The 15367-nt window shown below is 35.6% G+C and overlaps 1 protein-coding gene across 2 annotated transcripts in view; it reads right to left on the minus strand.

Moving 5' to 3' along the window:
• HECTD4 (HECT domain E3 ubiquitin protein ligase 4) overlaps positions 1 to 15367 on the minus strand; it is a 77015-nt gene that overhangs the window by 46358 nt on the left and 15290 nt on the right. For both annotated transcript variants that reach the window (XM_059827450.1, XM_059827449.1), the window contains exons 4-17: positions 15007 to 15137; positions 12635 to 12743; positions 11857 to 11995; positions 10721 to 10891; positions 9253 to 9445; positions 7739 to 7900; positions 7530 to 7643; positions 6178 to 6318; positions 5569 to 5801; positions 5026 to 5171; positions 2809 to 2879; positions 2026 to 2131; positions 1260 to 1380; positions 198 to 326 (exon numbers count right to left, since the gene is read on the minus strand). In XM_059827450.1, the coding sequence (XP_059683433.1) occupies positions 198 to 326; positions 1260 to 1380; positions 2026 to 2131; positions 2809 to 2879; positions 5026 to 5171; positions 5569 to 5801; positions 6178 to 6318; positions 7530 to 7643; positions 7739 to 7900; positions 9253 to 9445; positions 10721 to 10891; positions 11857 to 11995; positions 12635 to 12743; positions 15007 to 15137 (1966 nt within the window). The remainder of the gene's footprint in view (positions 1 to 197; positions 327 to 1259; positions 1381 to 2025; positions 2132 to 2808; positions 2880 to 5025; positions 5172 to 5568; positions 5802 to 6177; positions 6319 to 7529; positions 7644 to 7738; positions 7901 to 9252; positions 9446 to 10720; positions 10892 to 11856; positions 11996 to 12634; positions 12744 to 15006; positions 15138 to 15367) is intronic.

Genomic DNA, 15367 nt, shown 5'->3' on the forward strand with positions numbered 1-15367 from the left:
ACCCAAGCTGGAATACTCAACACAGAACAATTGCAGACTTCAGCTGGAGAACAGGAAAAAAATGTCTACAGTAATCTAATTATATCAAGAGAAAAACAACCACGAGAACAGTGTAAGTTGAATGCATTGCAGAAAGAAGAGGTGTCACAGGAACACTGACTGTAGAGAGCCATACTAGAATAAAACTTGGTGTTTACCTGTACCTTCAATGTCTCTCCCTGCAAGGAGCTGTCACTGTCATCACTTTCATCAGGTTTAATCAAAATAGTGTTACTGAGGAGGTGGTTCTGTACAGCCATCAGATACCGCAAACACGAAGATGCAGCCTTTAACATAAATAAGGACACTTTACATTATCCAAACCCTTTAATCCACCTTGATTCAGGCAATCCTTGTACTTCGAAATATAAAAGAGTTTTGAAAAAAGTTCAGGGAGAGTACAAGCAAAAGCAAAAAATAATTTCCCTGGAACAGAATTTTTTTTTGCTGATTTAATGCAAGCTTGTTAGTTCATATTTAAGAGAAGAAACTGGTTGCAAAATACTGAATTTTGTGAAACAACTTGCAAAACGTATAAAGAAGCAGTACCCTTTTATTAAAGTTTGTAACATTATAGTAATATTCAAGTACTGTAACATTAATTAATTTTTAAAAGATAATGCCACCATAGAGCTAAATTTAATTCACATTCCTGAAGGTGATGGTTCCTTTCCCATACTCCTTTCCCATCCTCCTGCAGGCCATGACTTTCTGTCCCCTCCCCAGTGTTTGCACACAAGCTCACCTGCCTTCGCCATCAGCCAGATCAGGGAGCTGATCCTGCTGAAAACATCTATGCATACTTTTACCATTAAATAATGTCAACTTTCACTCATTTTTGTCTGTAAATGATAATCCTTTCTGCTTGTACAAATCATTATACACAACTGTAGAAAGAGTTTATTTTGTTTTTGAAGTTGTTGTAATGCTTTTAAGATTGAGATACACAAACTTCCTTTAAATTGAAACAGCTACCAGAGCAATCGGGAAATATATCCACAAATAAACCTGTTTTAGCATTACTGTACAATTTACTTTGCTGTAAGGAATTGTTTTGTCCTTCCCTGCACAGCATAAACAAAAGACATTCTTTTCCTGTATTTGTTAAGACATACAACTATGAAAGTTTCACCTCTATATACACTCAATGAGGATGATGGATTTAAGGAGGAAAATAAGCCAAAGGCATATATACTTTTATCAAAATACACTTTACTTACAGGCACAGTTGAAAGAAGCCTTTGAAAATCATCTTTAGATACAGTTTGGCACTTGGTGATTAAGACACAAGATTCTCGGACAACAATCTTGAGAATGTAGTGCAACAGCTCATCATTTAGTCTTCAAAAAATGCAGGAAAGATGCAAAATGTTAATAGTCTAATTATTGTGTATTTTGTATAGCTCATCTCAAAAGTCTCTGCAAGCTGTATCACAAATTATGTGAAATGAAAACAAGTATCTGTTCAACTTCAGAGATTCAGACACAAAGAAAACCAAGCCCAAAATGTTTAACAACAATCAATGCAACAGATTACCAGTGATTTCCTGCACTGCGCTGATAAAAATCTATGCCTTGTAATGACTCCTAAAAAAAAAAAAAGACTCCTCCCAACTTAAACAGCTACTTGAGATCGACAGTTTTACTGCTGAAAAGTCACCTAACATAGTAATATGGAGAGAAAAGTCGTAATATTGTACTTATGAATTATCATCCACATTTACCATATACATGGTAAGTAGCAGGAAATCCAAAACTAAGGTCTGTGTACAAAAGACTCCAAAGTTTCCCTGAAGATGTCAAACCTCTCTCTCCCTTCTCCTAATGAAATTCTACCCACTAGGGACACAAAGACAGTATTTCGGGTCACACTGCCAGTAAGATAACAAGCAATTCCAGCAGAATTTTATGCAAGTTTACCTAAAGCAAATAACAGAAACATACATTATATATGGGGAGGAGGAGAAGCATATTGCTGCATTTTACCTATAATGATCATCATCTTCACTTCCAAATCTGTTGTTCTGAAGCTGTTCAGCTAAATTAGTCAGGATAACGTCACGAAGCTGAGAGAGACCACTATTTCTCTCTCCTAAAATGGAATGCAAAAAGTTTTGCAAAACAGAATTTTACAGAATGAATTTATTTCCTCAGGTATCTTGCTTAATATATGCTACTTCTCAGAAATTACTATATTTACAGTGTAATCCGATTCCCTGTTGATATTACAGCCTGTTAAAACTTACTCTGCACATAGCACTGTTTTAAATTGCCAAGACTTCGACACACCGACACGTTCCTATGAAGTAACAAATTACCGTGCATCAGCTGCTTCTAAGTCCAGACTCCCATTTCATGGTGAATGCAAGTAGATTATTACTCTGTCACTAAGGACTAAAATTACCTCTGGTTACTGTGTAATTGCCACGGGAAACACTAACTGCTAACTAGGTGTTCTACAATACAACCTGGACAAGAAACATTACTAATAGTGACAAAAAGAAAACTTTAATGCTTTTCAATTTCAAACAGCTGCCTAATTGTGACAAATTTTCCTTTTCAACACCTAACATATGCTTGACCATGTAGCCATTCAGAAGGCAGCTTCAGAATTTGAAGCATTTCATAATTTTCTAGAGTAGGATGGGTTTAAAGCAGACTAGTGCTCAATATTCTGAGCTGTTCTCCCTCCAGAGGTTGAGAAGCATTTTCACTTTCCGTTTTCAATTAGAAAAAACACATTCTCACATGTCAATAAGACACTCTCACCTTCAGTTAAGACCAATTTCAATAAATTATTGATTTCTGCTTCTCCGGGATACAGGATATTTAAACCAGAGCTAAAGAAAAAATAAAACCATGTATTACTGAACATATTTAAGAATGAAGAAAATAATTTCAATGGACATGTGAAAAATGGCATCACAATCTCAGCTTAATATCTGATGTAACATTTAGAATGACTATGTAATAGCTTCTTCCAACTTAGAAAGGCATCCTCCATATTTTAACATTTATATTAGTCATAAAATAAGCAGCTGCTTTCTCCAGAAATCGCTTGTAATCAACTATATTTTATTGTTTAGGTCCCAAAGCTTCTTCAAGAGCTATTTGCTTCCCTCTGAGAAACTCCACATGAATCACTTGTATATACAGCAGCACAATCATTTTTTCAAGAAACAGAGAGATGTCAGAAAAAGTGGATGATGGCTTCAAGAAGGACTCAAACAGCTCTGGTGATGGGGTAAGACCTGTGGCTTACCTGTGATAAGAACAATGGAAAATGCAAAAGACAGTAATCAAGAAGTCACTACTGTTAGTTTTATTCTTATTAAAGACTGGCTCCTTACAGAAGTCTTAGTTTAAGCTCAGCAGAAGATTCTAGAACCAGCATTTCAGAAACAACACAGCTATGCATAAACACTCCTTGTGGAGGTATTTTTCCCCTCTAACTTGTGATGAACTTTGTCCTTTCTACATGAATTACCACATCAAGATAGAAGATCACAATAACTTAAAAGGAGTACTTCGTGACTGTCTGAAGTGTTGAAACTGTTATGCAGACTTTTTCTTCTTTTCTTTTTCCTTTTTCTTTTTAAATAACACTCTCATAGAAAAGAAAACTGGCATGTTTTTCAGCTTCACACTGAGAGCAGGGACCACTGCAGCTTCCCTCCCTCTGGCTCGTGCTGACCAACTTGCGATACAAACATCAGGAAAAGTTACAATACACTGCGAGCTAAATTTGAGGTTTCCATTAGTATCAGAATACCCCAGTGAAAAAAACAGGAGGAAGAAGATATTACCTAATCCCCACCTGTGATTTTTTTTTTCCCCCCCACAGGTCATTGGAGGATGTAGGGTTAAACAAGGGAAAAATGCAGCAGCTGTCCATGCAGTTGACAGGACACTTTTCCCTGTCAAAAAGCAAGACCCTGAAAATGCTAGATAATCATACTAAAGATAAGCTATTCTTCCTCACTCATGTACAGAGTTGCATAAAGCCACTGAAATTTGGAATGTCGTGATTCACACACAAAAAAATGCAGGTTGATCTTTAGAAGATTTTGTTCTCAACCTTTGGAGCACTTCCCACTTGAAAGCAGATTATATTTGTACTTAGGAAGTTTGAGACAGCATTCCTTGTCCTTGAGATTTACATTACCTCGTTTTCGTGATACACAATCACACTTTTTGCTCGCTTCCCTGTACTTAGTCACTCTGCTATTTTGACAAGCCAGAGAAAGGAAATCACACAGCATCAGGTTCAAGAAATGCTGTAGCTAATACAGTGTGGAGCTAAAGCAACCATCCTGTTTAAGTGTTTGATGAGCTGGTGTACCAGCCCAGAGACATGCTTTCCCTTCTACCAAAATAGATTCCTGTTTTCTAAACATAAACCTAACTTTCTCAAGACAGTCTTACTAACCTGCCTGTGTTTTTCCCTGGGCTTTCAATTTTATAGCATTCCTCAAGTTTTATTCATTCCGCTTCCCCTCACATTCTTTTTGCTTAGGAGAATGTCAGTATTGTCACTTGAAACACTGGTGTAACAGCTGACAACATTAGCTTTGCCTATTCCAGAACACCAATAAACTCTATAAGCTAAACATGGATGTCATTCTAGTCATCACTGCAATGCAGAAAACTTTGCTTGAATTTAGCAGCTAGATTATAACAAACATTAAAAAAAACCCTGGAGAAAGCCAATAAAAAGCAACAAATGAAAAGTATGGAAAGTAATTACTATCTGTTATTTCACTGTCAACATGACAAACACATTGTATTTACCTTCTTCCACAGATATAAATCATAGTAATTTTATCATACTATGTTGACCTAAATTTTATCATATTAATTTAAAATTAAACCGCTGAATACAATTTGAATGTTCATCTGTTACAACATTTTCTATATCTATAATCTAATTCTATATCTATAATCTAAAATCTAAGTTAAATTTAATTTGACAAACCAGATATTTACCTAATAGCTAGACAAACCTCCTTCTGAATTTCAGAGCAAATCTGATCCCTTGGCGCCATCAGTAACTGCCAAAGTAATAGGCCAGACCTTCTAACAATATCTCTGTTTCTTTCGGTTTGTGGGCTGAAGAAAAATTTAAAAACCACCTAAGAAAAATTAAACATAACAATATTAAGAACTTAAACATTGTTCACATTAACTCTTTCTGCAGTCAGTTTCTCAAACTATTTATCTAGGTCAGTAGAGATCTCAGAGTCAGAAACTGACTTTGGATCAAAAAAGAGGAATAATAAAGAAAGAAAGAAGGAAGGAAGTAAACTCTCTGGGTTTTATTTTAATTTGTAAAGGTGGCAATCACATTTAAATTAGGACTCTTAAATGGGTGTTTAAGATACTGCAAAGCCACTGCTAAGTCAATCTCCATTAAATTGAATGCAATGGAGAAAAAAAACCCCACTAATAAAATCAAGTGGTTGCCTGTATTCTAAAACAACTTTTTTTTTTTAGTGTTTATTGTGAAGTACATTTAAGATGCCCTTGTACCTGAAAGACAACAAGGATGCAGCGTATTATGCAAGTATCTCCATTCACCATAGCTTTTTCCATAATGTCACAAATACTGCTGAGATGATGTGCTTCAATTGGATGTTGCTTGCCCAAAAAATTTGTTACAGGAAGATTGTTGCTGGCTGCAAGCAGGTTGAGTTGGTGGATACACATGGCACCAACATGGTGCAGTAACTGGTTAATAACCTCATTCGTGGTTGTTGCATCCCCTAGAAGAAAAGCAGTTCAAGTGCTGTCTACAAACACAGACTACAGCATTAGCATTTGCTCCTAAAATGCAATAAATCATAACCATCTCTAACGTCAGGACACCCGCCCAACGTGATAAACAAAAGAATTACCCACATAACTTTTTTAATGTGCTAAAGGTAGCAAGAATCTGGAAACTTCCAAACATGTCTCGCTTTTTGCTTCTTCCTTTCTTAAAGCAAAGACAAACCATGTCCAGTATTTATAAACAACTTCAAGAACGAACTCAGCTCTTAATAGAAAGTTTCAGAAGGTGGTTTCTGTGTATTTATTCTATGATAATCGCACATTTCACTTCCACTTCGTATAAAATGCTGACTTGTAGGTTTCCCTCACCTTTGGGCTCTGTAATGATGTGACTCACTCCCAGTCTCTGACAGACACAATGGAATGCCTGGTTCCCCGGATTACACCACTGATCAATATAATCATTAGAGCATGTCCATATCATGTTATTCATAGTATCATAACAGGCACCTAAGAAAAGGAAAATATTTTGCTCATCAAATTTTAGAATGTTTGTTAGAAAACTAAAGTATTTTTATAGCAAATATAAATCCAAATTATTTGCTTTTAAAGTTTTCTGGCATGTGACAGCAATTTAGTAACAATGCATTGGAATGAAAAAAATTAAAAGGAGATTTCTTAACAATGGAACGAAGTGAATACACATCCCTTTTGATGTTTCAAGTAAACGTACAACAGCAACCGTTTCAGTGCTCGTTATTTATAAGGATAGTACATAACATATCATTCCTCCACAAACTTATCACGCACTGCCACAGTGCACAAACTAAAAATAGTTGAGTCTGGCATCAGATACTAGTAATTTCTAGAAAAAGTAGAGGGGAAAAAGCTTCAAATTTATTTTACTACAGCTATTGACAACTAAGCACCTTAGAACTTGTTTCAATGGCCTCGTGATAAAAACATAACTTTAATAAAAATGCAGTTTGCATGGTGCAACTGTTAAAAAAAGATTTTAAGCTTAGAGACTCATCTCCTGAAAAGCTTAAGCCTACAAACACAAGCAGGTCCAAAACAGTAAAAGGAAAGGGATGAGTGGATTATAGACACAACTGTTCTGTGATAGAAGCATTTACCATACTTCAAGAGTTCAGAAATAACCTATTTGTCTACATGTTTCAAATGACTGAAGGAAAATCTCCAGTAACAGTAGCTAACAGGTTAACATACAACTATACCTATCCATGCATCCTCGCATTTAGAATATTATTTAAAACCGTATCTCAAACATTTTTAAGAAATACATTCTTTCTTAGGAAACATAAAACCGCTGCTTTTTAAAATGCTAGCAGTGATATACAGTGTTTAAGTAGCATTTATGTATTTTCAAATATAGAGATAAGATACTCAGAACTTTGTAGCACCTTACAGCATAAGCAGGGTATAAAAATCAGACTTCTTTCGAGATTCTTTTCTGCTACAGAAAACCCTTTTCTTGACCTTGTGTGCAGCTGAAACTGCAAAAGCAAGATACTGGAAATTCCTCCAGGGAATTCTGAACTTTCAAAAATGTTAAATCTACAAAACTTCACCACAGACATGAAACCCCACGAGCTGCAGAGTGGCTTACTGCAAAGTAAAATCCAGATAGATTACTTAGAATCTAAAGGTTGGGTATGTCCAGTTCTGAAATATTCCCAGAAAAGAGATCTACTTCTTACCAAGTCCTGGAACTAGAGCACCACGTCCAAGTGAACTTCCTGCAGCATCAATGAGATCCGCTCGGCTTGTGAACTGCCCATCCGAAATATTGAAGACCAAGCTTGAAGCAAGAACTACATAAAAAAAAGTCTCCAATAAATTTCTGACAAGTTTATTGTATTTCAGAAAACCAAGGACTCAAAATCTGCCACAAATGCATCCGACTTACTTTTTAAAGATGACAAAGCACTTGTTCCTCCGAAGAGCGAGCGTGTTGCAGAACTGCCTGATCCACCTGGGGGGGGAACCAACATCACCAAGTACGTTCCACATGTGTATATCGGAGTCTTCCTTAACATCTTCAGTGGCAGCCCACAGCTGGTGTTTGCAGCTGAAATATTGAACAGAAAAATATGACACAAACATCTATTTCTTCATAACATTAAAAACTCCTAATAACAGGCAGCAAACAAGGCAGATTTCTATTTAGGGCTTCAAATAAATCAGTACAGAAATTCATTTAAGCTACATTCTGCAGCATTTAGAAGTTGTCTGTAGGGATGACCTCATAATCCCACACATTCAGCATCAATCCCCAGAAGGATACAAACAGTTTCACACATTATTTAACCAAAGTGAGCAACTTAAAAATTAAAAAGAAAAGATAGCAATCTCTAATTTCCAAACCAGGAAAATTTGGAGGCTAAAATTTCAGTATAAACAGAACTGTTTTAAGAACTGTATGGTGACAAACATATTGAAAGCAGTATCTTAGAGCCAAATCATCTTTTAACATAGAGAGATCATTTGAGATTCACTACGCATTTACTATTTTAAGTTCTCCTGCTCCACATGAAACGTATACAGTCATAATGATTTAGCTCCTGCCACTGCTGATCAACGCTTTTCTGAGCACTGACTAAAGAATTACCCAAGAATAACCACCACTTCTTCTTCTGTAGCACTCTAGTTGTTAACTGGCAAAACACAGCCTTTAAAATAGCTCTTCGAGCTAAGTCTTTGCCAATTTCCCTGTAAGCATATCTATTTCCTGGATAATTTATTTTTATGGAAGTACCATTAATTGTTTAAAATTGAAGAAAAAAGCCACCCTCATGTACATATGAAGGAAGAAGAGAAGTAATTCAGGATAAACTGAATAAAATCTTATCTTAAGACCAATCTTACAAAGCTCCAGATCATCCTGAAAGCCATCAATGCTTTTCCTTCAGGATTCCCTAACTCGGGTAGCTCCAGCACGCCCATAAAAGAATACCCAAACATTTTGCAAATTACCTCAAAAAAGCAAAATTACCTCCAATTTATAAAATCCAACTTGCTTGTGAAACAAGAGTTTCATTTTCTAAACTGCAGTCTATTTTTATATAACAATTAGAAGCCCAGTTGAACTGCCAGCAGAGAAATGCAATTATCAGTTTGATCACACGTGGCATAAACCAGTCCTACAACTGAATGCATGGGGAAAAAAGGGTGCTACAGGTATTCTTCCTGATTTTAATTCTTAAACTTTTCTCACAATCAATGCCTAATTTAGCAAAGGAACTGGTAATTCAAACATTAAGCAAACACTGCATATATATTTCAAACACTTATTTGGGGGGAAAAAAAAAGCACACTTTTTTACTAACCTCTTAGGACATGTGAGAAATTATTAGAATTGATACTGTAAGTGTTAAAAAACAAACCACAAAAAATTACTGAGTCAGTAAAACCTCTTCTGACCTGCTTGGTCCTCTTTCAACGTATTGGAGATTGTAGAGCCAGTGAGAGCAGCCAAAGTTGCCGACGGGGAGGCTCTATACCTAGACAGCCTACTCAGAAGCATCTCATTTATACTCTTTGCAGATTCACCCTCTTTTCTCATTAATATAATTCGTTCTTGTAGAGGATTTGCTATACATACGCCATTTTCTACCTATTAAAATGGAGAAAAAAAATACTTTTAGATATTGAAATCCATAGGAGACAGATTACCTTAACTGAACAGTAAAATTAAATACTGCTATATATCAGGTAGCGATACAAACTTAAAACTCTGCTGTCAACATTTCTTGCAAAAAAAACATTATAAAAGCTAGACGGATGAGTATTTGTTTTGTTTGCGACTTTGTGGTTCAACAGAATATCTTCTATGTGGTCTGTCCTTAAAGACAGAGTTGCTTGTCATAATCTTATTTAACTCTACTTAAAAACATCTAATGCCCTTATGCTTTCTTACTGATGTTTCACTGCAAGTTTTGTAAAAAGAGGCCTTTAAATTATTTGCCAGCCAAAAACCATAAGCAACAATTTTCTTAGACCATAATCTTCAGGGGACATTTTATTAAAAGAATGTATCTCTTAATGAAGACAAGATCTGATTTACAGCTTTAGGCATTTTCCAGAAGTTGTACTACTATAGCCTACCACTTCTAGCTCCATCGTCCCACTAAGTGCAGCTGTTGTACAGCAACTGCTGAGCAGACATACAGACATAGCGCCCGAAGTACTCGATCAAAGCTAAATCCTCGTACAATTTCAGTTATCAGTACTAGAGGTCTGTGAATTGCTGTAAGCTCTGCTATATAAATGAATAAATCTTTACACTGAAATGCTTCATTGTCAAATTAACATATACACACCCATATATACACAAATACACACACGTATACATAAACATACACATACATAAGCCGTTGAGAGAAAAGGGAGTCCAAACCACTGATACATTTCTCCAGACTTAGTATTTTAAAATGCATTTGGTTTTACACTAAAACCAATGATTGTCATACAACATTAAAAACAGATTATAAAATGCGGTATAGACAAAACAAGTGGATTTGTAACTTGTGGGACGTTATTGGCTTTTAACACAATGAAGCAGATCCACAGTAAACAATGCTTTAAATCCTAACACACTGAATTATCGTCCCAGCATAAAACTTCATTGCTAATTATCATAAAATATGCTTTATGTTACAAGACAATTCATATTCCTAGAATATCATAGTCTTATGTCCTCTGAAGACAGAATTGAACAATACACCTTCTGTTCGGTTAAAAGTTATTTCATGAGCACATTACAAACAGCTATTCAGATTACACATATCAATATTCAAACCTAATATGTTGATTTGAAAGTGCTGATACTTAATTAAGCAGTAGTCACGCTATCAACTCCAGAGTCATAGAAAACACATAATTTGCTTACTATAAGTTCAAAAATATCCATAAAGACAGAGTGGCCTTTTGGTGTTTTTTCATTGAGGCTTGCAGGAGACCAAATCCAGTAGAAATATGTACCATCTGAAGAAAGATGCACGGTAGTCATAGTACTGCCAACTGGGAAGTGATTTACTGGCATTGGGATTATCTGACATACCTACGAGAAGGAGAGCATCTTAACAATTCTGATTTTGAAGTCTGTTCTAATGAGTATTAACAGTCTACTTAAAAATAAATAAATAAAGATCAAGCGCAGTTAGTCCAGAAGAGGCTTATTATTGGACATAATAGTACTATTATGTTTATTTGTTACAAAGAGCTATTCTATAATGTTTGCCAAATGGATCTACTGCATACAAACCAGCTTATATATCTAAACATTTAACATATCTAAAAATAAAAGGATCATCTCCTCTCTAATGATTGAGAGCATACCCACAGTACCATAAGGAAAATATACATGCTAAAGAGTTATCTACTTCCTGCAACTTCTCTGAAACATTACTTGAAACTTTGGGAGAAAAGGGGAATCCAAACATTCTCAGTTTCAGGAAACACAATGGACATTAATGTGCATATCCATCTTTAAAACCATGGCTGGAAAAAAAACAAAGTAAACAAACTATCCATTTTTACAAAGGATGACAGTTGTTTATCTACAAAGCACAATTAGATCAGCAACAATACCTGAATTTTGCTACAGTAGAAGAATAATGAGCTGTTCAGGAAGATTATGTTTTCAGTTTAAGTCAAAGTCCATTTTGCTATTCTTTGATTGTTTTATAATGTGACCACGTTATATTCTAGCTCTTAAAATACTATCATAATGCAGTACAGTGTAAGTCTGTATAAGCATATACATATATATGTGTATATATACACACATATACATGCATATATGTACACACACACTAACACACGGAAACAAAATAGTATATATAACATGACTTACAAGTTCTATCACGTAATGCTTTCAATGAGGGGGTTATAAAAAGGCAGTTTCAAAGTAAAAAGAAACTTCAAGGACAAAACTAATTAAAGCTAGAAATGATTGTGATTAATTAAAAGCGTTTTCTTACTCTACTGTAACTCTGCAATGAACATCCTAGCTGTTCCTTTTACCTGAAGGGTATGCTGATCCACAACCTGGAAGAGGGAGTGAGGCTTATTATCAAAAGAGACGGGCCGATGAAGAAGTTTGCTGTTGCCAAAAGCAACCCACCCAGTCTCCAGCTCCTCATTACGGCAGTACACAAAACCTCTGGCAAAAAAGCAGTACATTAAAAAACTGTGCTATTTTTTGTTTTTCTAAGAACAACTCACAACCACATTCTTGAACTTTGACTGAACTTAACTTCAAGTCAGCATAAGGCAGCAATTTCTGTTATAAGACTTAAAGCATAAGAAGCCTCATGGCTTCCAAGCAATAAAGCAGCAAGAAGGTACAGTGAGTCACATCTGCACTAATAATTTATATAATGAGTGACATAATTAGAAAACAAATACTTATAAGTTCAGCAATTGTACAAGTATTTAATTAAAAAGGTCACAAAACTAGTCTATAGTATATGCCTCTCAGCAAAGAATAAACTAACTTACTATACATTAAAAACATAAAATCTAAAAATACTAGCTATTCTGCTAGTACACCTGTTTGCAGGAGGATGGACTAGATGGCCTCCAGAGGTCCCTTTCAAGCTAAATTATTCTACTCTACTAGAGAAAACATACTCAAGAAGAATTTCATATGAGAAAACCAAAACACTAAAATAGCATTTAATGAAAATGCATAATATGCTCCAGTCTTGTTACACCTAACATCTGAGAGTGGTTTACCAAAACAATAACTTTTTTTTTCTAAACAGAACTGCAGAACAGCAAATATTCAGCTGTCACTTACCGCAAAGTACCATGTAATCCAGATCCCAATTTGCTTATTCCTCTGCCCACTGAATTAGTTGTATAAAGATAGAGCCCATCTGCTGCAAGACAGCGCCCTAAGTCTGCATCTGAATCAGGAAGAAAGAATAGAGCAGAGACCTCCTCTGTAACATGCAAACCTGGAAATTCTCCATGGTCATTACACTTCTGCGGTAGCTACCACAGCAACTGAAAACCAACAGATGCTCATGACAGGTCATTACCAACAGCTCAGAACCATTTTTTGAATACTGAATTTATTACTTGGTGTTCTAAGAGCTACTGTAACATAGTCAAAGTCCATTCTTTTTACAGCAGCTTCTTTACATTTCTTTCAAGCCTTATGGAGATGCCCAGATTACGCCTAACTCACTCACACAAATACTAGAGCTATTTAAATCTCCTGCTATTGCACACAAACTTAACAAGAATTAGGTGCTAGTCACTCAGCTTCTCTTTTGAGATAATAAATTACATTAGCACTGTTTTCTCATGATTCAAATGTACATAATCCATTTCTGAATAATTTCTTTTTCCTGTGTTGTGTTCTCATTTCAGTGTTAAAGACCTGCCTTTGGGTATTATTGCCCAAGCTGCTGTAAAAAACCCAGTAAGTTTGAACTTGCTTTTTCTGCACACTATTCAAAACTACAAATACAGCAGGAACTAGACTAGCATACCCAACCACACTTAGGAACACAGGACTACTCAACTGAACTAATTTCAAGTGGAAAATTCCTTTATTTAGATATAAAACAACTAGAGTATTTGCTATTAAATGCCTTCAGACTGACACAAAGGAGCAGAAGACCATTCTCTTCTGGTTTTGCAACAGGTAATGCTGTTCAGCACTGGCAGCAAGACAGAATACAAGGAAGGCTTATGGCTATGGAAGCCTTTCTGCTCGGGACCGCTGATGTAACATACTGTTCGTGGGGAAGGAATAACCTAATATTGAGCCTTGATCTAATTTCTGGTACAACCCTGTGCTTCTCTTAAAGCTAGTAAGCAGACCCTTCCACCTCTGAACACTGTTAAATTACGACAAAAATGTATTTCAAACATAGCTTTGTCACTCACAAAGCACTAATTATTAACAATCAAGATGGGACACACAAGGCAAAGCCTTTTAACAGGGATGTCAATAAACCAGTCCAGTCAACCTAATTAAGTTCACAGAGTCTGAACAGTCAGCTAGGGACAAAAACAAACACACACAAAAAAATCTAGTCACTCTCATAACAAGAAAACCTCCTCAAAATATAGATGTCTCCATTAAATTTGAGGATAGCCTAAAATGACAACTCAGATTTGTAAATTTCTATGGCTTGCATTAAACTTAATGAGATGTCATCAAAGCTTGAACTAGTATTTCTAAAGCAATGTGAACTCTCTCATTTAGTGCAAACATAGTAAGCAAACAAAGCAGTAAAAACCGAGAATTAATTCAGGGAAAGAAACACAAGAGAAAGCATAAAAAAACGCAATACAAAACAGATTGGACAGAAACAAAAGTAGAATAGGAAAAGGGAAAAAAGCAATGAACTTGTACTTCTAAAAATAAACATGCTCTGCCAACAACAAGTACTGCGTACAGTGATACTGCACAGGACAAAAAAATTACGCTTACTGAAAGACTAACGATTGGATAATATCCCAACTCAGTTTGACCTCTCTGCAAAATTCCCACTGAAGTCAGGGAAGGTCACTGCATCTACTGCTTTTGATAGATTCCTACAACTCGATTACTAGACAATTTAAAATAGCATCTGGTCTTCAGCAACCAAAAAGCAACACTATTCTGAACCCCGTTATCTTGTATCCAAAAAAAATGATAGAATGGCATACCATTAACACACCAGACTTAAGATTTAGCCTCTTAGTTTTAATATAAAACAGGGTTGGTTTTTTTTCCTATCTGATCCCCAAATCAACTTTAAAAAAGCAAACAAATCATTTACATATCTAGTTTGATTAACATAATGAGAATAGGCATGACAAGCCAAACAATGTAAACAATTTCATACTCCTATAAACTAGGTCCATGTTTTCAAAACTTCAGTTTTGAATGTAAGACAACAAAGTGCCCAGACAGTTGCTGCCCTCCCTCTCTCATTATGTTATCAGGCTTCGAGACACTCCTGTCATGTGCATTTCTCTCTCCAGATGGTCCTTCTAAACCCTTCAGCTTTCAGTTATTCAATATGTACTGTACTTGCTTTTACATTACTTCCAACACAAAAGGAAAAATCTTTTCCAACTCTAAAGCATTGCATTATTTTTTAAACAATTATCACCACAAAAATAATCTTGTCCTCCCCTGCTAATATTGACAGTCATGAAATAATTCACCTTTATTTTCACTGCTGGAACTACTGTTGGCATCAGGTGCAGGTAACATATCTTCAAAGCCCCAAGACACTATGTGCTTTCCTCCAAGCAAACAAGAGGGTGATCCAGGTCCTCCCTCCAAAAGCAACAACCTTTAAGCAGAAAATAAAATAAGATGCATAGAGAACAGTGATAGCAAAAACTAGCTAAATCAAAAGATGAGGATATATTTTAAGTAATTTTTCTCTGCCAGAGTTCATAAGGAATCATCAATATTTAATTAAAAAAATAAAAACTTAACACCCAGAAAACAACTAGTACATCCTTTCAGATTTGACTTCCTAATGTTTTCCTTCTGCAATTGACTGAACTTCGATCTTTC

Source organism: Gavia stellata, chromosome 21, assembly GCF_030936135.1.
Source record: "Gavia stellata isolate bGavSte3 chromosome 21, bGavSte3.hap2, whole genome shotgun sequence".
Taxonomy (NCBI): domain Eukaryota; kingdom Metazoa; phylum Chordata; class Aves; order Gaviiformes; family Gaviidae; genus Gavia; species Gavia stellata.